The sequence below is a fragment of the Diadema setosum genome, chromosome 6, assembly GCF_964275005.1.
Source record: "Diadema setosum chromosome 6, eeDiaSeto1, whole genome shotgun sequence".
NCBI classification, from domain to species: Eukaryota; Metazoa; Echinodermata; class Echinoidea; order Diadematoida; family Diadematidae; genus Diadema; species Diadema setosum.
In genome coordinates, this window is record NC_092690.1 from 12,709,660 (window position 1) to 12,736,153 (window position 26,494).

The 26,494-nt window shown below is 39.0% G+C and overlaps 1 protein-coding gene across 1 annotated transcript in view; it reads right to left on the bottom strand.

Moving 5' to 3' along the window:
* LOC140229539 (short transient receptor potential channel 4-like) overlaps positions 1–26,494 on the bottom strand; it is a 46,619-nt gene that overhangs the window by 1,666 nt on the left and 18,459 nt on the right. Inside the window, exons 3-14 of the mRNA XM_072309787.1 lie at positions 24,761–24,874; positions 22,923–23,129; positions 22,128–22,217; positions 19,825–19,938; positions 17,424–17,611; positions 16,150–16,283; positions 12,212–12,336; positions 10,324–10,664; positions 7,448–7,643; positions 6,940–7,119; positions 1,322–1,363; positions 440–561 (exon numbers count right to left, since the gene is read on the bottom strand). Coding sequence (XP_072165888.1) covers positions 440–561; positions 1,322–1,363; positions 6,940–7,119; positions 7,448–7,643; positions 10,324–10,664; positions 12,212–12,336; positions 16,150–16,283; positions 17,424–17,611; positions 19,825–19,938; positions 22,128–22,217; positions 22,923–23,129; positions 24,761–24,874 — 1,853 coding nt within the window. The remainder of the gene's footprint in view (positions 1–439; positions 562–1,321; positions 1,364–6,939; positions 7,120–7,447; positions 7,644–10,323; positions 10,665–12,211; positions 12,337–16,149; positions 16,284–17,423; positions 17,612–19,824; positions 19,939–22,127; positions 22,218–22,922; positions 23,130–24,760; positions 24,875–26,494) is intronic.

Here is a 26,494-nt window from a genome sequence, read left to right on the forward strand (position 1 = left end):
GTTACAATGGGCGTTCTTTCGCTTATATATGGAAAGATAGACAAATAGATAGATAGATAGATAGATAGACAGGTGGAGAGATGGAGAGAGACAGAGACAGACAGGGAGATAGACAGATGGACAGATAGATGGATATGTTTTTACCTTTTATATTGCCCTCTTTTACCTTAATATCTGACGGTAAAACAACACCACAATTCCCAAAACAACAATGACGTTGATTCTAATAAAAGAGGGTCAAAAATCCCTTTTTATTCATAAAGTGTTACAATTATGAATGATTTTTCTTGTTTTCTATGGGTATCATGGTTTCTCTTTCAGTCTGATCTCTCTCTCTCTCTCTCTCTCTCTCTCTCTTAACTGCCGACAGTAAATAACACCGCTCAATGACTTAAAACTTAGCATGTCATATCATTGTCTCAAGGTCAGGCGACCTCACCGAAGTGACGCAACGTCGTTCCGAAGGTCCCGGATGTCGAGCGGGCTGATATCACCGGTGGCGCTTTGCTCACTCGTCAGTCTGTTGGCAATATACCGATCCATGATCTGTGCGATCACGTTCTATATAACGAAAAATTAACAGAAAAGTCATCCAGTTCAGGTTAATTCAATTCAATCAAAGCCATAAATGGTCTGACAAGTAGTCCTCCAGATTATTTGAACACTGGAACTGATTTTCAAAAAACATTAAAAATGTTAATAATATTGCATTAAATCTAACTCTTTAATGTCATCATAACACCTTATCATGGTGTTTGCATCCGTATTCTCATCTTTCGTTTTTATCGTGTACTGGGAATCTAGTATCAAAAGAATAGAATGGAAACGTTACAAAAGCCCTTTATTAGTGCCAGCGAGTGTTTTGGTTAGATAGATCTTCCACATGGAAGTCACTTTTTAGTTGAACAATTTTGAACCAATATCATGTTTCCATAAAATTTCTCATCAGGGGCGTTTCAAAATACATCTTAGTTCGTCGATTTCGACTATAATGTCTGGAGAGATATATCTATATCATTATTTAATATCATATTCGCATAAATGGTTGAGGAGCACTTTACTACTTTGATACACTACGTTCAAACAAAGAGCATGGGGGAAAAATCATTCAAAGAGATATTCTAAAGCTGCTCACTGCACACCGTCTGCACAATATACGACTTTCGGTCCCACAACTTATCGACTTTGGATCTGAAATAAACAAGCGTGTTTATTCTAAGGATATTGCGATTTATTTCGGATCCAAAGTCTGTCAGTCGTACGACCGAAAGTCGTAGAGTGTGCGGCAGGCTTTGGTTTAACCTTCGCGTCATTATGTTACCTGATATTCTTCCTGATTTACACTTTGGTACTCGTGTCGCATCTGTAAGAAAGAAAAAAAAACCCTCGATTAAGACGAAAATTTGAAGATGATCATAAGAACCACAATGACTTTGACTTTAAATGATAAATAGATCATTTCCTATGGTTATATGAAGAAAATAACAATAACAGTAGTTATCACAATATCAGTGGTCAAATGGGGATTGATGTGGACAACAGTTGTATGAATATTAAATCAATACTGAGTGGGATAATAGTAACATTTATGCTAGTAATGGAAATAACGTTATGATTATGTCGATAGTGATGACAATAATATCGAAATAATGAAACTTCCCATTTGAGTATATAGGTGAACTATTAGTAGGCAAGATAATTTGAAATATATTTTAATTTTGAAATACTTAGTGTACGATATGACAATGTATGATAAGCAAATACTATTTCAGACACCAATGGCATCTTGATTACCGTTTTATAGAATCACAATACAAAATTTCCCTCCCAGTAAGCTGTGATTACAATGTGATTATGTTCCCCTTATAAGCCTTCGATAATGAAATCTCACTGATCAAAATAAAGGAGAAAAATTCTCAATCAAAAGAATATATTAATTGTACGAAAGTCGTGTCGAAACTAGAGATTGTTTCTTTTGCTGAAAAAAAGAATATTAGCTCAAAAATTACAATTTAGTCAGATACTCATTAAAAAAAAATGCAGAAAGTACCATTCAAATTAGCGAGGATAAAAATTGACAAGGGTCAATTCCAATAGAGAGGGAGTGGTCATTGGCTTTGACCACTGATATAAAAGCAACAGAAAAAGTTGAGCAGCAGAGATAGATCGCCGCCAAACTAGCCACCAGTAGCGTAGCCTTTTGTCAAGGCCCTCTGGCGGGTGTATGATGGAAATAACGGGCGAGCGAAGCGAGCCCCGTCAAGTGCGACAGCGCAATCCAGCTCAGCTGAGCTTACTTCGTTCATCTCATTCGCTCATCACCATACAGCGAGAGGGCCTTGGCAAAAGGCTACCAGCAGAATAGACGTTTTCTGGAAATACTTTTTTTTTTCACAAAGAAAATTTATTCATATAAACATTCAGGTACAAAATAAAATAATGTCACATGCAGTACATAAAGACAAATGATCGAAATTTGACACGTAACTGCGAAACAGTTAAACAATGTAGATACAATTCCAATTAATATTAGATACAAAACCTTTGGTTTTCTCAGACATATTATATTCGTCTACTTTCTTTTCTTGTTTTAAGAATTGACAAAATTGGCTAAAATGTAACGATGTCTTTTTATTTTTGACAGAAAATATGAAGTATTTTGCGTATAAATAAACAACGTTGTAACATTTTGGATTTTCTGTCGAACTGGAAATACAGTTCGAGTTTTCTGTTTTCTGGAAATACAGTTCGAGTCAACTGAGGCTGTTGTTGAAAGGATTGAGGGGGTTTTGTTACGTGAGTGTGACGATGTGTTTGTGTGTTTTGGGTGTACTCTGCTTATTTCTCTGCCTTGTTTATGTTCTTTTCTTTTTTTGCACAAAGTATAGTCTTTGCACTTTGCATACAAGCAAATAGACCCATATTCAATGAGAAATATGAGTGCAAGTCAACACTTTTGTGTATAATCGTGTATATGATTGACGTGGCGTGTTAGTGTTCGCTTTGCGATAAACCTTGTGAACAAGCCCCCCCCCCCCCCCCCAGAAACTGCATATTTAAAGTCTTTTCTATACTGGTATTTCGTGAGGATAGTACAGAGTGTCGCGTTGACACGTGATCAAAGACACAGACACAGAAACAATAAGAAGACAACTCAAATCACACAGAAACAAGTCGGTCACCGCTATAAGTAAATACGTCCACAGACGATATGACACACGAGTGATTTCATGACGAGTGATTTCATGACGAGTGATCGAAACCAATGATCTGCACGTAAGCAAAAATGACATCCATGTACAGCAGTAACCAGCATAATCACATCAAAAAGACTGCAATTGCAACAGAGTGAAAGACTGTGTGCGAGATGCAAAAGTCGAACGCACATGTTGGTGATGAATAAAGTGAAGAGTTATACGGTGAAATGCAGCACGGCACCTGTGACAATAATGCGCTGCGAGTATAGAACCACAATATATTGATATGAAAACATTACAGAGATTAATGGTTTCCATAACAACCGTGTACAATTGTTCGATACTCACGATCTGACAGAAGGCACGATAGAATTTGACAAAAAGGGGAAAATGACAAAAGGAGGAAAACATTTAATCTGATATCATAATGTCTGGTAGGTTACCTATATTGTCTAATAAGATATCCAGGTCCCTGAGGTACATACGTTTATATCAGGTTTCTAAACTTTGCGTTCTTGTCTGTCGGGGGTGGCGCTGGAGGGGTTACAAAATGTTCGCCTACCTTACGAATGATGATTTCGTTATCATCTTTTCTTTAAAAAGGGCAAAATATAATCAAAGAATAGATAGAAGAGTAGATGGGTTTTTATGTTAACAGTAATGTAAAATATAATAGTTCCGGGTATATAGGCTGTATTCATACATACTGGTGAAAGAGGGTGGACTTTACGAGAAAGAATAATAATAAAATCTCGCTATAAAATATATTCTTGATATATGTTCATTCGTAGAGATGGATATTAAACAGGTAGTACAGACAGTCGTTATATGTATATTGTGTAAATACGTGTATGTTGCACTTCTCCTTTGGGGGTTACATTGACTGTATAATACGAGGACCAGGATACGTATAATATCATCCAACGTAGGAAGAACGTAAATAAGGTAATAGGGCAATAAACTTCTTTATTACTCTGTCTATACTCTATCCTGGCCATATTTCATGACTCACACCGGTTTGTTTTTAATTTTTCACTTACGGAAGCCTTTAGTAGTTACGTATAAATGTATGGGAAATTCAGAATCCTGTATGAAACGAGTTAGATAGTAATGACTAGCCAACAAAAAAAACAAAAAAAAAAAGATGCATATACTCCACCTGTCAATCGATTTTCACTTCATCTCTGCATTAATTTCTTCTATTATTATCAATGTGTGAATATAGTGGTGAGTAAATATACGAGTGAACATCAATACAAGCCTGTAACAGTGAATGTGTAATGTTGAATTATTATCATTGTTGTTGTCAACATTATTATTATTATTATTATTATTATTATTATTATTATTATTATTATTATTATTATTACTATTATTATTATTACTATTATCATTATTTCTTTTTTATTATTATCATCATTATTACTATTATTAGCAGTAGTAGTAGTAGTAGTAGAAGTAGTAGTGGTAATAGAAGCTTAGTACTATTTCATAATCATTATAATTGATATTACAATATCATCATCATCATCATCACCATCATCACAAGCAGCATCAGCATCATCACAATCACACTAATGACAAATATGTCATCACTCTAGTATTGCCAAGTATGGTGGATTGTTTATTTGTTTTTGTTTTTTCACTGATTTTTCCCCCTCTTGTTCAGGAGAGGCATATTGCAGATACCAGTCTTGTCTAAGAGTAGCCACCCAGCAACTCCTTGTTTTAGAGTCCGGGGTCTTTCCACTATTCCGCAGTGCCATCACCTGACCACAATTCAAGGTTTCAGCTCTTTGAAGATGGTGAATATGTAGGGCCTGTCAATTATCTTTATTTCTGTATTTGTATTTGTTGTTGTTGTTGTTGTTGTTGTTTGTGTTTTTTTTTGACGAGATGATCTCATCATCACAGTATTCCCGAAACCTTGCGAAGTGGCTTGCACGAAAAAGATCAATGTGTCTCAGTCACATTAGACTGATCGTCCACAGACAGACAGTAATCAAGAACCTCCTCATTTAATCAGTCGAAATGGAACAAATGAAGAAATAATTTCCCACACAAACCCGACGATCACTAAGAACAAAATGAGCGGCTGAAGCACATCAAAAAGCGCGGTGCAAGAAATAAAAAAAAAATACGGAAACAGCGCAGAGTTAACGGAAAACAATACACAGACTCACAGACGTTGTGCATGCGTTGGCTATAACAGTGTTACCATTGGTTACTGTAATATGATAGGCCAACCGGTGCAAAGCGTGCTCACTATTCAAACACAGTGCAGAACGATGTGGCGAATTACACAAAATGAAATCTTCAATCGAGTCATGCAGTTAGGGTGAACGTATCACAACGGGAATGGCAGCAGGAAATACATACCGACCATGATATTTCTTTGTTTTATACTCACGAACTGCAAGAAGGTAAGGAATGGAATGTAGGAGAAAATGGAATACAAAATCAAATATATTGATGATAAAAGATCTTTATAAGATAGATTGATATATTCTACTTCTGCATAATCCGGCTTGTTACTGTAAAGTCTGGTTGCTTCATTCGGTAAATTACACCTACATGAATGAACCAACTTAAGAATGCATCTACGTCACTCCTATTTTAGTTCCGCAACTTCAGTTATCGTTGCAATCAATTACCATCATTATCCTTCGATATTTTTATTCATATCATATCAAAAGGTATTATAATTTATATATCATTGCTTGGAATGTAAGTTTGCATGCGCTAGTTGTTGTGCAACTTATGGCGTACAAAGCCTTTAGCACATTCCCTGGTAGTAACGAACATTTTTTTTTTTAAGTTTTCTCATGAATTTGAATATTTGATTTGGCAAACCGGTCCGTTGGTCGATGTGATACTTCTCACACACTGGTTTACGTCTAAGTTCCTCTTAGTCCCATCTCAGGAAGGATGTTGGCAAACTAGCGCAACTGATGCAGTTGAGTTGTATTTGTTACTTGGGTACCATACAGACATGCGTCCTGCCTGATTCTCTTGAAAACGCCCGTTCAGGCTACTTATTACAAAATTGGAATATATCTATACAAGATAATTTGCCATTATTGCATTCCATGTCCTCACAACTCACGCTCCTATTTCATATGCTATACATCATGTTTGGCATTTTTATATCTTATTCATCTAAATGCACTGAATTTCCTCTTTGATATACATATCGTCAATGGTAAAACGAGACATAAACAACCCTGAAATCACACATTCACCAGTATACATTTCGGACTTAACTTCCACTCTCGTCCGCTTTCGTTTTAAGGGAATGTTTTCAAGACACATTTTCGCCAGATCTCGTTTCGACCCGTTCTCAGACATTATTTTACACCCAAACTACGCATCTAACGGCAAAGCGTATCACACTATATAGAGGTTACTGAACTAGTCAGTGTTAAGGCCTCGGAACACCGAGCAAGGTAACGGGAAAGATCCAGTTTTTTGCCATGGTGCGCCAAAAGGAACCATGTCTGTTTCGTTTACAATATCATTTCCCCGCTAATAATTTTGTTACAAAATAGATCTTCAACTGGTGATTTTGTTGCTCTTGATTTTGAGATAAGAATAAAAGTTGGGTGAGTTTGTACCGAATTATTGATTTTTTTTCTTGAAAAAGAGAAACAGATATGGTACCTTTTAGCGCACCATAGCTGCCCGACCGTTGCCGTTACCGTGCTCGGCGTGCTAAAGCCTTTAGATTGTGTCTCCACTTTACCATTTCAGAGAGCATGATCGATTCCTGATGTTTCTTTCTGTCAAGGCATTTAGTCAATCTAGAGCACAAGGCGCCGAAATCTGGAACCAGATTAAAAGGGGGCGGGACCGTGAAGCTATCGTCCATGAATGACATCCAGAGCACAGTGCGAGAAAACTTCCATTCTACATCGGCATTTTCCTGACGGATGCAAACAGTATAGAACATTTTAGTCTGAATAATAATGATAATAATTACAATAATAACAATATTAAAAATCATCATCATCATCATCATCATTATCATCATCATCATCATCATCATCATCTTAATCATGCCACTACTGGAACATCGTATTTGTACACATAGGGAAAGATGGTGGTAACACACACAAAAGCACACAAACACATTATCAAATCCACACAAGCTAATAGGCCCTTTTGCAAGTAACATGCTTTAAATGTGGGCTCTTTTTGCAAGCAAGCTCCTCCAATTTAGCTCAATGACCTTGGTCATCAAATATACCCACCTCAATGGCATTGTAGACGTTGCTCATGATGGCAATGAGGGCGTTGAGGAGTACCAAAATGGCAAGGATGTTGAAGAGCGCGAAGAGCGTGAGACCGGCCACGTACAAAGACTGCTGCTCGGCGGGTAGCTGTAAGATGTCCGTACCCATGAAGCCGTACATCGACCAGTAGAGCGTCACCACCGTCTGAAATATGCTATCGGGAGCGTTGGGCAAGAATTTGTGGTAAAGTTAATGACACCTGTTTGTTACGATTTGTAAGTCAACTTACGTCATATAAAATAGTATCTAAATAGAGATGTTGAGCCATATATCATGATACAGACTTTGCCGGACGACGTCGGTTACGAGGTAACCCCAAAGAGATTCTCTTTGGGCAACCCAGACTCGGATACTGTAGAAGTGGATATTTTCGGGAGAATTGCCATGCAACCTCCAATAATTTGCGATACCAATACGTTCATATCTAAACAAGAGGAATATACGAGAACGAAACAAAAAACCTGATTTCATTTATTCGGCAAATCATCATGCTTTAACGTTATCTGCCCTGCGTGGTTTTCGATCAATTTGTGCATTTTAAACACAGAGGGAGTTTGGAGGCCCATGGGGAGCAAGACTGCAGCAGAGGTAGATATCAATAGAGGGCGCTGCTGATCTTGCCAGCACAAGGTGTAAAACGATCTGAAACAACATCAGCATGCAGTGCAATAATATGGTCAGCATGAGATAGAAAGGAGCTGGGGGTGTTTCATAAAGCTGTTCGTAAAGTTACAAACGACTTACGAGCGACTGGTGATCAGTTCTTGTGCTGAATTATGGAAATTCTGATAAGTATAGCACATCAGAACTGATCACCAGTCGCTCGTAAGTTGTTCGTAACTTTACGAACAGCTTTATGAAACAGGGCCCAGATGTGAGAAGGCAAGAGACGCAAACACCCCACATCTTGCACAATGCACAATGCACCACTGCACTGTTTCCCCTCATTTTGCCCTCCCTTCTCCTTATCGCCACTCAGTGAGTGGTGACTTATTATGTTATATTCTTACAATGTTGCATTGTTATTGACAATCATTTCTGAGGTCATTGTCCTCGTCAAGCGCTTGCTTATGACGATGGTCTCCTGAATTTCTGCACATGAAGAATTGCCTAATTTGTCTTCGAGCAAGAGGTATACTGTAACTTATGTTTGCATAAATGTATGCACAAAATAGTTTATTTTCAATTTGAATTGTATCAGGGGAAAGTTGAATATTTGAATTAATCCTTTATTTGCTTTAATTGTCAGATTCAACTTATACTGTGCTCAATTTGTTTGTTCAATTGACTTTGTACTTCATGTATGTATGAAAAAAGAAATTCAGAAATAAAATCAGAATCAGAGAGAGACAGGGAGAGAGAGGGAGAGGGAGAGAGAGAGGAGTGTATGTATCTGTGTTTCCCTGCATGTGTGCTCATGCACTGCCAAAAGTCCGGTGTTAAATATGAAACATCGAGCTGGTGTTAAATTTCCGGTAGTCATTTGTGGTGTTAGATTAACACCTCTGGGTGTCACTTCAAAATATAAAGTTGTTTTTTGAATAGTTTCGTAGTTAATGTTCTTCTTGTTGATTTTGAACTTCAACAAGACGATCAAGAATTTTCCGATAAAGTACTTGATTTTTGAAAAAATGTGTGAACACATTTACACCACAGTAACACCAGTTGGTGTGGTCTCCTATTGAAGCTGGGCGGGTGTTATACCATTGACATTAACACCAGCAATATCAAATCAACACCATGCGGTGTCATTGTTGAATTAACACCAGCGCAGTGTCAAAATATCACCAGTTGTAGTGTTAAATTAGCACCACGAAGTGCCAGATGAACACTTTTCAACACCATCACAATATACCTTCTACACCTGTGGGTGTGGTCCTCTATTGACACTTGATCGGTGTTAGATTTAACACCCATGGCGTTAATTCTAACACCGATGTTTTTGCAGTGTGCGCATGCGTTTTCAGTTTATTCTACGATAAGAGTTACCATCTTGAGTTCCTCATAATTTCGCCTCACTGCCAGCGATGTCTACAGCGTGACGACAAGTCTTACACGGACTCTGAGAAGAAAACCTATCAAACATCATTATTCTTACTTGTTCACGCAAAACATCCATGTTCGCATTGTGATAATGTAATAACAGATTGATACAGCTGGCAGCTTCACTGGCAAACCGCGACCCTGATGCAAAATTGTTGCTTTTGTTCTTTACAGTTTATCCGGCGCAGTTATATTTGTTCGCGAACCGAAAACAATACGATAAAATCACGCTCTACTGGATAGGGAGAATGACAGTCTTTGCATGATGACAATAGCGCAGTCCTGCAACGGAGTCAGAAATTGAGAAAACTCATTGCCAAATACTAAAAGATCTTATTTTGTTTGTCTTAGGTTGAGTCGACCGAATCACAACAACTATTGATGTTATTTGTGAACTTCTTTAACAAACAAAACATGGCGCCGGAAGAAACGAATCAAAGCAGCTACTTGCTCAAGACTGAGGTAAATGTAGAGAGTACACTGACGTCAAGCGTATCAGGGCATTTATCCCCCCCCCCCCGTCCCCCGCCCCCCCCCCCCCCCCCCTGCTGAATACTGGCTAGTGATGATTAAAGGTTAGAGTAAAGATTAGTGTTAGGGTTAGGTTTAGTGTTAGAGTTTGGGTTAGGGTTAGTATATTAGGTTCAGGATTAGGATTAGTATTAGGGTTACAGGGTAAGGGGAAGGGTGTGGGGTGATTGTCCAGAGGGTAATTGTCCTGGAACCACTACAAGAAAACCGTTAATCCATCACCTGGCCTCGGTGTGGAACAGTTCTGAAGGAGCACTTACTTGTCAAAGTGAACCTTCAAGTCACTGCAATCGCCCAGTCGGTGCTTACAGGCGAGCGTTCGGGATCCCTCGATGGTGTTCCCGTAGAGGTAGGTCATGCCGGTGGCGAAGGCAACGAAGACGGCGAGGAGAACGACGAAGAAGTGCGAAGTGTTGACGATCATGTCGCCCAGGGAGAGCTGGAAGGCGCCCACGACGTCGTTGGAGGTCAGATAGGGCATGATGCGGAGAAACGCCACGACGACGGCCAGCCCGAACAACGTCTTGGAGATGACGGCGAAGTCGTTCCAGGGGAGATTGACGAAATCCTCGTCGGTGTCCATGATTGAGCTCCGCCGAATCTAGGGACGGACAATAACATGACCACGTAATAAGGAGATGCACGACAGATATAGCTCCTTACTCCATTTCAGTCAGCTTAGAGTATGTCCCCCCCCCCCCTAAAAAAAAAAAAAAAAAAAAAAAAAAAATCGGATTTCCGCATTGATAATTTTCAATATGATTAAACTGTTTGAATGATATTTCAGGTTTTAAGAATATAACATCTTACCTATATTTTACAGAAAACTCCATTCAATTTGTTTGGCTAAGTGGTCACAGAGAAATGTGGATCTTTATAAAGCATGTCATGGGTCTGTTTCTTCCAAGTTAAGCACTTGGATGCTCTTGGAGCTGCATACAGCGGTATTAATGTGTGAACACAATGGACAGAACTTGGAGGGAAGGGATTCCTGGCATACTCTACAAAGAACATCATTTCTCTTTAACCACTGACGGAAATTGGATTTGGTTTTCTGTAAGATGTTGGTAATAAGTTACAGTTTCATACCCTGAAATGGTATTTGGATTTATTCAATGTTTTTTAAGTTATCGTTGGAAGGGGGCGTTGTATTTACGGTATTTTTTATCTTCGACGTGCTCTCTCTCTTTACTTCCTTGTCTTCTTTCAGTTTTCTTCATCCTCCTCTCAAATGTTCTGTCAACTCCTTCCTAACCCCTTCTTTCCCTCTCTGATCTCATTTGGACAAGATTCACTGACCTCGAATTTAGACAAAATGGACAAAATGGAGATATACGACGCTATACGACAAAGAGATTCTACCGCTGGTTTGACCGCTACAAAAACCCCAAACACGTCACCATATTGATCACATGCTTTTTGAATGGTCAACCCAAGCTATGGCTTAAATGTCCACCCTCTCCTTGACCTCCTGTTACAATGTTTCCGGAGCTAACCAGAATGAAAGCATCTTATGACTATCACGTGAATTGGGGGTTTGTGCTTCTGGGCAGCTTAAAAGCGATAGCTGCATGGCATTTGCTCCTACGACAATTGTTCCCATGAAATATCTGCACGCTAAGCCAAACATAGATTCTACCCATCACAAACATAATTCTAACCTTTATCCTATCCTCACATCAAACTAAACCTACAACCCTATCACAACTCTGACCCTAAGTCCTTGGAGAAAACAAGATTGGAGCAACTGTCATGTCAGGAGCAATGTCGTGTTACAGAAAGCGATACTAGTTGTGTGTACGGATGGACTGGGCTACGAATTCTCTCTCGCTCTCAATCAAAGGGATGATTTTTTTTTTTTGTCTTCACGCTAGAACAAAATGCGAATATCTGAAACTAATTCACTTCTTTCTAGTGGCCAAGTGGTGGGCGGTGTACGAGCTTTCTAAAGATTAATTCTAAAGACTAGCAAAATCAATTAGATGATAACTTGCGCGCCACAAATAAGCAACAAAGTATGGCAAAAATGCTAAATGATACTTCACAATTTTCTTCTTTTTAAAATCTGCAAACTAGATGGAAATATAGAAACAGCTCCAGATGATACTGAAGAACAGGAAGGGAATCACTTACCTTATCGATGATGACGACTTCTAGTGCACAGTTGACAAAGAGAAGTGTAGATACGATCATTTCACGGTAGTGCGTGAAATTCGTTAGGAACTTCTTCGGACCAAGCTGAATGAAAAACATCCCTTGTCGTACCGCGATGCCTGTCCGCAAAACAAACACATAAACATACAAAAACACAAAGAGTATTATATAAACAAATAAAGGACAAAATACTGGTGCTTTTATCCGTCTTCACAACAATGGAGTTGCTTTACTCAGTGAAGACAAATCCGAATTGCAAACGCCAACGTGAACGTGACTAGCAACATCCACGCCAGAAGGAACACACTGTCCAAAAGTGTGTCCACTGTGTGTTCACTCTGTGAACATTGCGTGTTGAACCCTGGACCTTCCGTTTACACAGTGTGTCCACAAAGTCACAAAGTCGACTCCGTGAACATACAGTGCTGAACCTGGAGCTTTACACAGTGTGTTCACAGTGTCGACTATGTGAACACACTGTTATGAGTGTGAACGTACTGTGGGACACAGTGTTCACACTGCTGACCGCTCCATCTTAAGTGTTTCCACAGTTTCACACTGTGTTCTTTCCATCATGGGTCATGTACTACAGACAATGAGATAAGAGTTTTAGATTATTCATAAATGATACTCAATCATTGAGGTGAGGATGTAAGGATGAATGGACTTTATCCGCAATTTATCATTCGTCGGAATGGTTAGTGTTAAAATCGTTAGTAAAATGTAAAAGCATCAACATCACTCAATAACCACGACAACCTGTCAACTCGGGAGACTGCATGGTCTTTTGTTTGAATACAGCAAAAACAAACATAATACGAAGGGCACCAAAAAAAAAAGGAAACCCACGAGAAATCAAATAAGTCAAAAACATTCCAAACAGTATCTAATAATAAACATAATTTGACAAAACCTACACACATCACTTCGATTGTATTGTCTTCATAAGTTGAACTGATTCAGATCATGTCATTAATACGTTATGAGTCAAAATTACTTGTGCTCCCGAAGTAACCACATTCCTATCAGGTACCATACTCGAGAACTGAATCGCATCGTCATTCGCTCTTTCAAAGAACTGTAAGGAATTGGAATTCCCTGTCGTCAGAAATTGTTTCAGCGCCATCTGTGGGTTGATCACAGTGGCTAGTTATTTTCTTCAAATTGTCTATGTGCTTTTAAATATCTGTAAATAAACTGTATTATAATGTAAATAGCACAGTCTGCAAGAATCTTCAGCCTATTGAATGAGGCAGACTTAATCAGATCAGAAGAAGAAGAAGGAGAAGAAGAAGAAGAAGAAGTAAGCAACCATATCAAAATTTATCTGGATGTCATACATTGGTGATTTCTCGGCTTCTGTTCATCACAATTCTCATAAATCATTTGAAATATCAGAAAACATACGAAGAGGATTTGACTAGAGCGTAAGAGGGAATGCTAAGAAAGAAAAAAGAGATGGGATGTTTATGATTTTGCCATATTTGTAAAGGAGTTAACGGAAGAAGGTGGGTGACGGGATAGTCGAGTGTAAACCCAAGGAGGTACTGATACCTTCTTGGTTTACTACTGTACAACACGCATATTATTAATCCGATATAAATTATGAGGAATCTCCATGTCTCAGAAGTAACTTTGTGCTTTAATTTTCGAGTCTGAGGCAACAATCCTATACAACACTTTGCTGCAGAATAACGGGGCTTATCACAGTAGGGAATACAGAGTAAGCACATATCATTTACATATAAATGTATATCGTTGCAAAGAGGCGGCTATATTGTAATAAAGTTGAATTGGAGTTCTAGAACGCTCGCATTGACTCCGTCACGGAACAATGAACCCTGCAGTGGACTGTGTTTACAAGGTCACGTTGCCTTTTAACACGAGGAAAACAACCAAGAGAAGCCCTGATTTTATTTTTCTTGACAAAGCATTCCTGGACGTGTAGGTGAAGTGCACTATAAAAGGGACGGCGATTACGGACAAGGCCGTGTAAATAAGTAGGCTACGTGGTATACCATGTATACTGGAAAGAATGACAGAGGAAAATAACGCAGTTTTGTTCATGCGCGTTTAATGCGCACGACACTTGTTCCATTCACAACACGACTACAACAAATTTTGGCACCGCCAAGAGAACTAGAATCCCGTCCTCGTATACACAATCACAAAAACATCAGTGACAAATAAGCCGGCAATTATTACACGTCGATAAACTGCTACTATGCCCATTACTTTACGCTGAATCTAATGCTTCACAACACGCAGGGAAGTGAATGTGTTAATAGTCTATAAACGCTCTAAACTTTGCAAATATTAATGAAGGAATCGCATTTTTACTTCAAGGAAAAGACTTTTATTTATCTCTTCCCCTCCATCAGCCAACACATATGAGAGTAGTCATCAACAATGTTTATCTTAAGACCAGTATTTTGATGCTTTTCTAGCGAGCTGTTCACAAAGGGTATTGCAGATTTTAGTGCAAAATAAACTAATCAGAATCATATGCAAGTTTTCAACAAGCATTAAGATTATACAAAAACCAGCCCAAATCGTTGCGAGAGTTATCAGGGTTAGTCTTTACGCTTCAGTGAAGTACAACAGTCCTTTCAAACTCGCGAGAGTGTTAAATCCAATCTCAGATCATGTGACAAAGGCCAATAGACCCCAACCTTTGGAAAGTCCACTGTACCGTTAAAAAAAGATGACCAAAAAAAGAGAATGCCGTCCTCATAAATCCACACACCATGAATCATGAACAGCAATAGGTTTGGGGCATCATGTGATATTTCACTGCATGGCGAAGCTACAATGGGTTCACAATAACATAGGAAGATCATTTGTAATCGAGAACGTGCTTGTATCACACTTTTGGGGTATTAATGCAATTGTCCTCGACGACCGCCATTGGAAATGGTTGTGCTACAAACTCTCCGGCCGGCAGATACAATGCCAAAAACTCGTTAAAGGGATGGACAGTATTGGTGGAGATAATAATTGGGCTTTTAACCTTTTGCGAGATACCAAGAAAACACTGATGAAATAGTACAGAGCATACCATTTTAAGAGGAATTCAAAGTTTATTTGATGATAATCGGGTTTGGAATGACTGAAACATCCAAAAACAAAGTAAAACAAAGCGATCGTAATTAAAGATGAGTCCCACACTTTATTAGAATCGTTCTGTGTTGGATATCTCAGCCATTTTCATCAAATAAACATTGAATTCCTCATGAAATTACACGCTCTTTCATATTTCATAAGAGGTTTCTAATTATCTCACCAAAAATGTTAGAAACCTGAAATTAGGTCTCAACCAAAACTATACGATCCCTTTAAGCTTACATACCAGAGCGTGTACCTGTCTGCAAGTACCATGACGAAAGTGAATACAAGGTCAAGGGTACGCACTACAACTGTATCTCCCAATTCATGGTTTTTAAGTCAAATTGTCATTGTTCAGATCGCGAACGAGCAACAAGCAATCGAGCAAGTACCGCTTGACCACATTTGCAAAAGAAAAATTACATTTCACCATATGAATTTATTTTATTTTTATTATGGAAGCGGAGGATCTGGTAAACGTAATGACACATGTTGCCAATGAAACAATACCACTTAAACCACATATTAATGTGTGTTAATCCACTGGGGATGATATTATATCAGAAGATCATTCGTTAGATAAATGCTCACCCGGCAAGAATCTATTACGTTTGGCAATGACATAACATCAATATGAACCAGGCCATATTCGGCAAGCCCTTTACTACAAAAAGAAAAATATATATATGTTGCAAAGGTCTCTGAAGGTCGGGACGTTAGACCATTTCAGGTAGAAGATAACAATATCATTTGGAACTATTTTGCTCATGAGATTTTTGATCCGTGATGACGCTATCAATGGCGGCAATAGGTGAAACGATACACACCTGTGGCATATGTCAGAAGTATGAATATCTCTAGAGATTTAATCTCCCACGCGGGATGGTTGATGGAGCTTCGGGCCATCATGACAGAAAGGAGGAATATATCGGAGCCGAGCTGCATGACGAACTTAATGAACCTAGCAAGATGGGGATAGAAAATAGACAAATATATAACATATGAAAATGTAGGTATAAGAATATATAAATATATTCTCCTGTACAAACCAAAGATTATGTCTAAGAATACTTACACACATGCACAAACATGCACGCAAACACAATATAGTATTATCAAAGGTAGAAGTAGTAGTAATAGCAATAGTGGGGTAGTAGTAGTAGTAGTAGTAGTAGTAGTAGTAGTAGTAGTAGTAGTAGTAGTAGTAGAAGTAGTAGTAGTAGTAGCAGCAGTAGTAGAAGTGGCGTTAGCAGTAGAAGTAGTAGTGGAAGTAGTAGTAATTAGTAGTAGTAGTAGTAGTAGTAGTAGTAGTAGTAGTAGTAGTAGTGGAAGTAGTAGTAATTAGTAGTAGTAGTAGTAGTAGCAGTAGTAGTAGTAGTAGTAGTAGTAGTGGAAGTAGTAGTAATTAGTAGTAGTAGTAGTAGTAGTAGTAGTAGTAGTAGTAGTAGTAGTGGAAGTAGTAGTAATTAGTAGTAGTAGTAGTAGTAGTAGTAGTAGTAGTAGTAGGGGAAGTAGTAGTAATTAGTAGTAGCAGTAGTAGTAGTATTAGTATTAGTAGTAGTAGTAGTAGTAGTAGTAGTAGTAGTAGTAGTAGTAATTAGTAGTAGTAGTAGTAGTAGTAGTAGTAGTAGTAGTAGTAGTAGTAGTAGTAGTAGTAGTAGTATTTATTCATTTGACCAAGAAATAGACAATACAATACAACGGTACAAAATGATGAAAGAAACATTACAAATACATTGCACAAGAGAAAGGCACAGGTCAATAAGAAAAGAAAAATGAAACGTGCTGGATCTGAGTCTGGGCTGGCAAAGATAATCTGATATCCGACACAGATGAAACTACTGGTTCCATGACATTTGCTCCTGCGACAATTGCTCCCATGAAATATCTGTAGGCTAAGCCCAACATAAAACCTACTCAAACACATAACCCTCACCCTAATCCTAATCCTCACATCAAAATAAACCTGAAACCCTATCACAACCCTAACCCTAACCCTAAGTCCTTGGAGAAAATAAGACCGGAGCAATTGTCGCAGGAGCAAATGTTGTGTCACCGAAACGACTATGGGAAAGAAGCGTCTTGCTAAAACGAAACTTACGGTATCTGTATAAAATCCTTCACATTCCCGCCGATACCAATCTTGTACCCAATGGCGAAGATCGGATGGAACAGGATGACCCCAACGATTAGAAGGAGCTGCATCCCTTTCGACCAGTCTGTCATGGAAACGAGGTGCCGGTGGAACTGGGTGGATACGGCTTGCTGGCAGTTCGGGGACGCCACAAACTGGCAGAAAAAATCGGTTAGAGTCCGTTATTCCGTTGGTTCGTTTTTCCGAAGGTTCGTTAATCCGAAAATGAAATAAGGTCCGTTATTCCGAAGGTTCGTCATTCCGAAGGTATGTTATTCCGTTGGTTCGGATTTACGAAGGTTCGTTACCCCGAAAGTTCATTATTCCGGAGGTTTTTTCCGAAGGTTTGCTATTTCGTACGTTCGTTTTTCCGAAGGTTCGTTAATCCGCAAATAAAGTAAGTTTCGTTAATCGAAAAAGTAATATGGTCCGTAATAATCTGAGGTGTTTATTTTCGGAATAATAAACCTTATTCCATTTTCTGATTAACGCGCCTTCGGAATAACGCCACAAATGTCCGATTGAACAACCATATTTCCCCCCACACACATACACACACGTACACACACATGCACTGCACTTTTCCTCCCCCCCCCCCCTCCCCCGCGGCGCCCATAAGTCGTTGTAAATTGACCACCGAATACCATTAGACCCGTTATAGCAGTTTAGGTTTTCTGCACTTTCCACATTGTCATTATTGTCATTCATATCTACTGTGATCTTAACACCCATATTGCTACATTCATATTTTTGTGCTTTGATTACTTGTTGGGACTTTTCCTATAAACCTCTTCATGTGGTTTTTTTTTCTTTAACTTTTATGTAAATTCCATTGGGAGAATTTCGCTCATGGAAGTACCTACATAAACTTTAAAAGCGAACTTAAAATAAGAAGGACTTGCATGAATATTTTTCAATAGTCGATTGTGACTCAAAAATTCTACTGTAGGTGTATCAACAACAGAAGTTGTGGTTGTGCTTGGAAAAGAAAACCTGAACTTTGTTGGTATTACTTCTGTTAGAACTGCAAGTGTGTATCGTTGGAGAATGATATCGCAATTTTTGCAACGTAATCATGCAACCCACAGGGGGCAATCACTCGATATGATATAAAATTCAAAGTTGACTTGACATCATTATTCATGTGTGCTTGAACATCTAGATTTCAGGGTTTGCGCACGAAAATTGGTCCTCTGCCATTGTATTCATCCAAACAACTAATGCATACTGCAAGAGCTATCTAGCGCTTCCGTGTCGAGTGGGGCATTAGGTCCTACTTCTGATATAAAAGCAATCAACGGAAGTTGTCGCGGAATCTGTGAGAAATGGTCTGTTCTCTTTTGTGGTTTGTATAAATCTTGCATTTTCAACGATTGTTTGAGTGCCAATCAGTAGAAATAACACGTGGAAATAATTAGCAATACACTCCTTACACTTCTTTTCGTCGTGGTTCAAAGGCGGAAAAATCACAATACCGTAAATGTACAAGAATGCACACAGGTCACGTTCTCAAAAACAACAACACAACAACAACAACAACAACAAGAGAAACAAAGAAAACAAAACAAAATGAAAGAAAAAGAGGATTGTACGAACCTGACTATTTGGGGGTAAAAAAAAAAAAAAAAAAATATATGGAAGCCCTTTAAACTCACCATGCTCACGGTAGACTGAACTATGTCACCACATCAGTGATAGAGTCTCAATCGCGTGATCATAATAATTGTGAACATGTTGAATGCACCCTGCACAAAGCACATTATTCAAGTAGAACTGCATACACAATGCATGGACTATCAAATGCCTGGGTTCAGTAAGGTTACAAGAACTGATTTTTTTTGGTTGGCAAAGCTATGTACTCCAAACATGTGGCTAGAACGACACGTGAATATCTTTGCAGAGGTTGTCCGAAGTATCTGTAGAATACTTTAATATGCAAACGCACTATACGCAACCCTGCTGGAAAGAACACAGTGTCCCACAATGTGTTCACAGTGTATCACATAGTCGACAATGTGAAAACGCTCGAATTTATCAGTGTGGAGAGGATATTACACTGTGGTTTGGTTTTCGCAGAGTGTTCACATGGTAATGTTCTGTGCCACACTGTTAATTGATGTGTTCATTCTGTTAAAACGCTCGAATTTAGCAGAGTGTCGAAGTTTCACACTGTGTTCACATTGTGTTCGTACTGTGTTTCTCACACTGTGGGACACTGTGTTCTTTCCAGCACGTAAGAACCCACCGTGACAGTATAAACACACACACCAAACTTTGATGACCTTTCCGACCACAAAATTCTACGGCATTAACATAAAACATAATATACTATGCAAGTATAGTGTACATGGATTGATAAAACTGTTACCCTCTTCTGTCCAAACTTGATAGCACGTTCTATCTTGGGTAGAAAAGAGTGCACTCTGTTGATAGACACGCCCTTCTTGTCATCTTTCTCCAAGTACTTGAGGACCGTCAAAATCTGGAGGAAAGATAATTGGCATTTGCATGCATTCCTCAATTTAAGTGTTACTTCGGACGAGCCGGTGGGGGCAGAATTTGTTTATAATCATCCATTTTTAAAGTGGGGGTGAATCAAGCACCTGCCAAACTTTCAAACTTTCATCGAATCTCAACAATGAGGTACTAGATTATGGGGAGGGGGCGGGAGATCCACATCCGTTTAAGCCAAAACTGGGCGGGGCCACTGTTGATCTCGGAGACATTGGGAAGATATCACTTCATAACTTCGCAACAAGAAAAAGAATAGTGGAGTAGCAGTCCCATCGCCACACGAAGTGCGTAGTAAGCTAATTGGAAAGCCCTAAAACAACACATTTTTGAGCAAGATGTTCTTAATATAAAACCCTAAAATAAATCACGATGATTAGACCGCAAATATTTCATATTTACTTCGGGGTTACGTGGATGGGGGTTTTGTATTCATGAAATTGTGGCTATTCAATCTCAGTCACCACCATTGAAACTACCTTAAGCATATCATCATTATTTCAGTAAATATCATTTCTATTATCACATGGAATTACACTGGACTGTATCAATCTTCTTTTCCGCATTTGAAACGTGTATTTAGCATTACCCTACAAACGACTGTGTGTAAGAAAAGTAAATGCCACCGCTACCAATTGCTCAGATTTAATCTATTCATTAGAAGTGTCTAAATAATCTATAATTCATTCTAGGCCAATTCTTCCTTTCAATTCTGGTCCTACCGCGTTTGGGTGCAATTCAAGAGCAATATTCCACAATGTCTCTCCTTTATATAGACTGAAGTATGAATGCTTATAATTACAACGCCATCATACACCATGTCGAATTGTTTACACACAAGAGCCTTCTATTACAGCGCCCCCACACACGAATCGGGTCACAGACTTAAGGAATGTGAAATGGCGTATCAGGGCAATTATCCCCCGAGGATAATCACCCCCCTCCCCCCCCCCCCCCCCCCCGGCTAAATACTGGTTAGTGATGAGTTTACAGTAAAAATCAAGTTTCGGGTTAGGTTTAGGATAAGAGTTTGGGTTAGGGTTAAGATTAGGTTCAAGATCAGGCTTAGATTAGGGTCAAGGGAAGGGTGTGGGGTAATTTCCCAGGAGGTAATTGCCCTATAGACCCTTAAAATGGACGAGTACCGTGCCGATGAGTATATAAGAAAATACTGCATAGCAGGCAGGATCTTTCCAGAAAAAAAAAAAAGCTGTTAAAGTTTTCAAAACGGGATTGCTACGCTCTGATTCTTGAATACTGGTAGGATTGTTTCCCCTCCTTCAACTAATAGAAAAAGGACCTCATTGACTGTGCTGCTCTTGATCAAAGCTTGATTGCTGGCATTGTTAATAATCGTTGACTTTGATTTCACTGGAATTAGGGCATGTCATGTTTAAACTCGAGCAGCTGAGGATATGGAGACCAAACGTGGGATTTCTTGTGCCAGTGGTACTGCTCAACAAATGAGTAATACGGATATATATAAAAGGGTGAGGAAAATGCTATTGGGCAGTCCTCCTGTCAAAATATAAAAGCTACTTATGAAAGCCTTTCCTCCCTTTTAGGTAAGGGAGGAGTTGTATGATGAGGGTGTCTGGAAGTGCTGACCGCCACTCATGAGGCATGTTAATATTTAGGTATATCTGTTACAGTGATAGCCGCGAGCTTTACTTCTGCCACGAGAACACTTTAAAGACGACGCTAACTACCCAAAAAGTGGTGTTTTGCACACGCGCGAGACAGCTGTTTCCATGCATTGTCTGACCCGAGAGACTGCGTCGTCTTAGCGTTCGCGTCACAGATCTAACGCTCGCTAATAACGTGGCATTTATTATGGACATTATCTGAACAGTCTCGTCACTACTTTCACTGAAAACACATAGATCACAAAAGGCTTAATACTTGCCTAATACACCTCATAAACTAGACGTCTCGAGCTTGCAATAAACGAAGTTGTTCTCGAGATGTCGTTTTGATAGTCCCATAGGCCTAATAGGCTCATAACATACAGCTATCACAATCATACACAGGCTTTAGTCCGGTGTATTCATTTTGAAGGAGGGAAGCCTATACCTGCTTAACGCAGAATACTTGAACCCCACCCCCATTATGTTTGTGCTTCATGTGCACAATGTCAGCTGTGACACTACAAAAATTTACCTCGTTGCTGTTCCTTGCCTCCGAGATCAGATCAGCAGCGAGCTGTTCCATCTTCTTAGCCAAGTCTTGGAATAAAAGTTTATTTTCCACCTTCACGATGATCAGAAGAAACAAACAAAAACATAGTTCACATGAAGCCCGTTAGGCCTACCCATGTTGGTATCGTCATTTTGTCAAGGGTGTTTCAGAATGGCATAAAAAGGCTAACAATAACAAAATCTTTCCAGTGAAGGAGTGAAGGAACCGACGTCCATGTTTCATCCATATCTTTGTTTTGTTATTCTGATATTCTGCAAGGCATGGCATGAATAATATATTCTCTCTCTCTGTTAAAATCAAGCAGATGTACTCAGATACATCTCAAACAGCCTGAACAATACAAATCGCTGGTGGGTTTCTGTAGATGGCAATCGGAAGGAAAGATGATAGACGAAAGAACTTAGCAACTAAATTGTGCACACACACACACACACACACACACACACACACACACACACAAAATCCACATCAGAGTAAACAAAAGTTTAATCTTACTGGTTCTAACTGTTATTTATGGGTATGAGATACGTTGAGCTGTTCTGTTTCATCCTTTGAACGGACAATTATTTCCTTTTCCATGGTTCAATGCAAAAATGCAAACATACTGTGGTTTGTCGAAATGCAGTCACAAGTTGGTTAACCGTGTGAAGATCAAGGTTGTTTTCGTTTTTAGTAGCACATACAAAATATACACGTGAAATGTATAGCTGCTCGTCTGTTTTCGTTACAGCTTTATAATGTGGGTCGATTGTTCACCTCGACATAGCTGAGATGGGTGAGTTCCTTGGTAAGTTTAAACGCCTTTTCGATCGGGTCGACGTACGCCTGTGTGACATAGGCCGGAGTGGCGATGGCTTCGAAGCGTTCCACCAGACCGACCGATTGCAGCAGGCTGTCGGTGGTGGCGCCCGAATTTCTCTCGTTCTTGCTCTCAGAAATCCGTGCCCCAGCGTCAAGCAACAGCTAACCAGGAAGTAAAGCATTCATATATATATATATATATATATATATATATATATATATATATATATATATATATAGTTATTCCTTGCTGGAAAGAACACACTGTCTCCCAGTGTTAACACAATGTAACTCTGCTGGAAAGAACACAGTGTTTCACAGTGTGAGAAACACAGTGTGAACACGTTGTGTGAAATCCCTTCACACTGCTAAATTCGAGCGTTTTTACATAGTCGACTATATGAACACACTGTGGGACACCGTGTTCTTTCCAGCAGGGAAAATACTGTGTTGATACATTGTGAGCACATTGTAAATCATCATTTCACAGTGTGAAACAAAACATTCCTTGTAATGTGACATCTCTGTGAAAGACCATACCACCGTGTGAAATCATCTTCACACCGTTAAATTCGAGCGCTTTCAGATAGCCTACAATTTAAACACTTTGTAAACACGCTGTGGGACACTGGTTTCTTGCCAGCAGGGTTGATATGAATATCTAAGTACAATGTATATAATGTCCATGTGCACTACACGCACACATGATTAATACAACAAACAAAACCTACAGGATTGAACAGACAATCAATACTCATCGAATTATCAAGTCACGTGTATGGGTTTATTACCACATCTACCCCCTGTTTTCACAATACTGCCTAAAGTTTGTTTAAAAATGAAATAATACTTTACCCACCCATGCACAGAAGAATATCTTCGTCATGGTTTTAATATTTTCCCGAAAACATATATTGGGCAGTGAGCTATCCATCATGGAAATTAAAAAAGACAAGTATAGCAAGTTCAGTCGGATGTTTGTTTGTTTTTTCAAAAAGAAAATTATGATTTGTAAACATTTTACCACACAATTGGTGCATGTAAGCATTAAACTGTGAAGTCTCTTAGGAACATTTAAGGGCCCCAGAAATTACATAGTGACAATAAAATGAAAAAAAAAATACTGTTTAGAATGTCAAGCGTATCAGTTCCTTATGTTAAATTTCACCTAGTGTAAAATGCTAGACAAAGGAACACTGATTAAAATCTAGCCTTGTCGACAGAATAAATGCGAAACATGTCGTCTTCCTCATTTGTTTGGCTAGTTTGTTTGTTCTGTTTGTGCCTCGCTCTTCACCTCACGTATTGAAGGGACTGTACTGTACTGGTTGAGGTGGGGATTCATAAAATTTTTAACATTCCTAAGTGAGATAATGAGAAACCTCTTATGAAATATGAAAGAGTATGTAATTTTAAGGAGGAGTCAATGTTTATTTGATGAAAATTTGTTTTCAAATGGCTGAGATATCCAAAAAAAGTGATGATAATAAAATGCGACAGGCCACGCCTTTTATTAGGATCTCTTTGGATATCTCAGCCATTTCAAAACCGATTTTCATCAAATAAACTTTTGATACCCCTTAGAATTGCATGCTCTTTGACATCTAATAGAGTGGTTTCTGAACATCTCGTAAAACGTTAAAAGCTAAATTCTCACCTCAACCAGATGTATACACCCTTTAACTGGAACACTGATTTCGGTTCCTTTAAAAGACTCACAATCAAGAGCGCACATACACATGCATGGGAAAAGAAATATACGGATGCGTCTTGTGCGAAGCTGCGAGACTTACCTTCACTATGCCGTAATTGTTCTTCTGGGCCGCTCTCATTATGGGCGTAAGGATGGGATGGAAGTCGGTCCCGTCGCAGTGGCAGTTGATGATGCGGTCTTTCTCCTCTTCCGGCTGGTCGCCATGGTGATGAGAGAACGGGAAAGATAAAACACACATCACGCGTTAACCCTCCGTTGTCGTATATAGTCGCCGTCGGAAATAGAAGACTTTATGCCCTCTTTCTGTATATTTTTGACTATAATCGCCACAAACTTTTAAAATGAGATAACCTTTCAAAAGAATTCTCTCCTTTAAATGTTTATCACGCACCACCAAGTCCTACCGAAATGGTGGATTAGGTGGGAGTGATGGTAGTTACGGTTGTCTTCATATCCCCTACTCCGACCCCACTTCATTACTTCACGAGGAAAAGGTCAAATATTGTACCGAAAGGCCTCGAATGTCCCTGCTGGAAAAAAAAAACACAAACACACACACACACAGTGTCCCACAGTCTCTTCCCACCTCCCTGGTCTGACAAACACAGTGTGAACACAGTGTGAAATCTCGTCACACTGTTAAATTCGAGCGTTTTAAGAATGTGAGCACATTGTGAATCATCAATTCACAGTGTGACAAAGATCATTACCATGTGAACACTCATGTGAAAACCAAACCACAGTGTGAAATCATCTCCACACTAATAAATTCGAGCGTTTCCATATTGTAGACTATGTTACCATACTGTGAATATACAGTAGGACACTGTGTTCTCTCCAGTAGGGGTGGTAAGTTACCAACTAGTAAACTCATGATTATGCATGCATCATAAGTTTCGATTGTGATCCACATTCCATACATTAATGGTTCAACAAAGCTTTGGGAAATTTGGGCGTTCAGCAACAAACACCAAAGATTGAGTTGTTGTTGTTTTTTGTGGATTTTGTTTTTCTTAGACTCCACTGGAATGTGAGGATTCAATTATTGAGCTACCGGTACTTAAACCTTTATGTTCTTTGAGTCCCGATTGGTACAGAAAGTCACTTAGTGTTGTCCACAGTGCCCAAAGTCGCTGATAATGGAACAAAAAGGACTTAAGTATATTCTGATATGTGAATGAACAAAAATACACCTTTGCCCTGGTGACGAAAAGAGAACGATGCGATTGTCACAAAAATGCAAACGCATACGATTATCGATATTCAAACTTACAAACTTAGAGAATGTTAACAGAATGAGGCCTCGACACTTTGGAAATTAACTCATCTCAAGCTTCTGGAGAGCAAAAACGAAACATGTAGTTGTGATCTACTGTCGATGACAATCACAGCTTTGATTCAGAACATTGCACATCGTCATTGGCGTCACACAATTACTATAATTCGTTTGCACAATAGTTTATCTATTTCTATTTCCAAAGAGGAAAAATGACACAAAAATATCATGAAAATGGGCATATACTAATGTCACCTTCTATGATACATTTGTGCGAATAACAGTGATAATCAACAGAAAAAAAAGTGGATTATTCATAATCATTATCAGAAACGGAGTTTGCGACCTTTCAGAATAAATATCAATCGAAAATGGATCAGGTTAACGTAATCAAGAAAACGAATCGCATCTTCAGCACTGACATATTAATATCTCACATAACCACAAACGAGGACATTCTTTTCTGTATATTTCTCCGTCTCCCCCCCCCCCCTCTCTCTCTCTCTCTCTCTCTCTTTCATGTCTTTGTCCACCCGA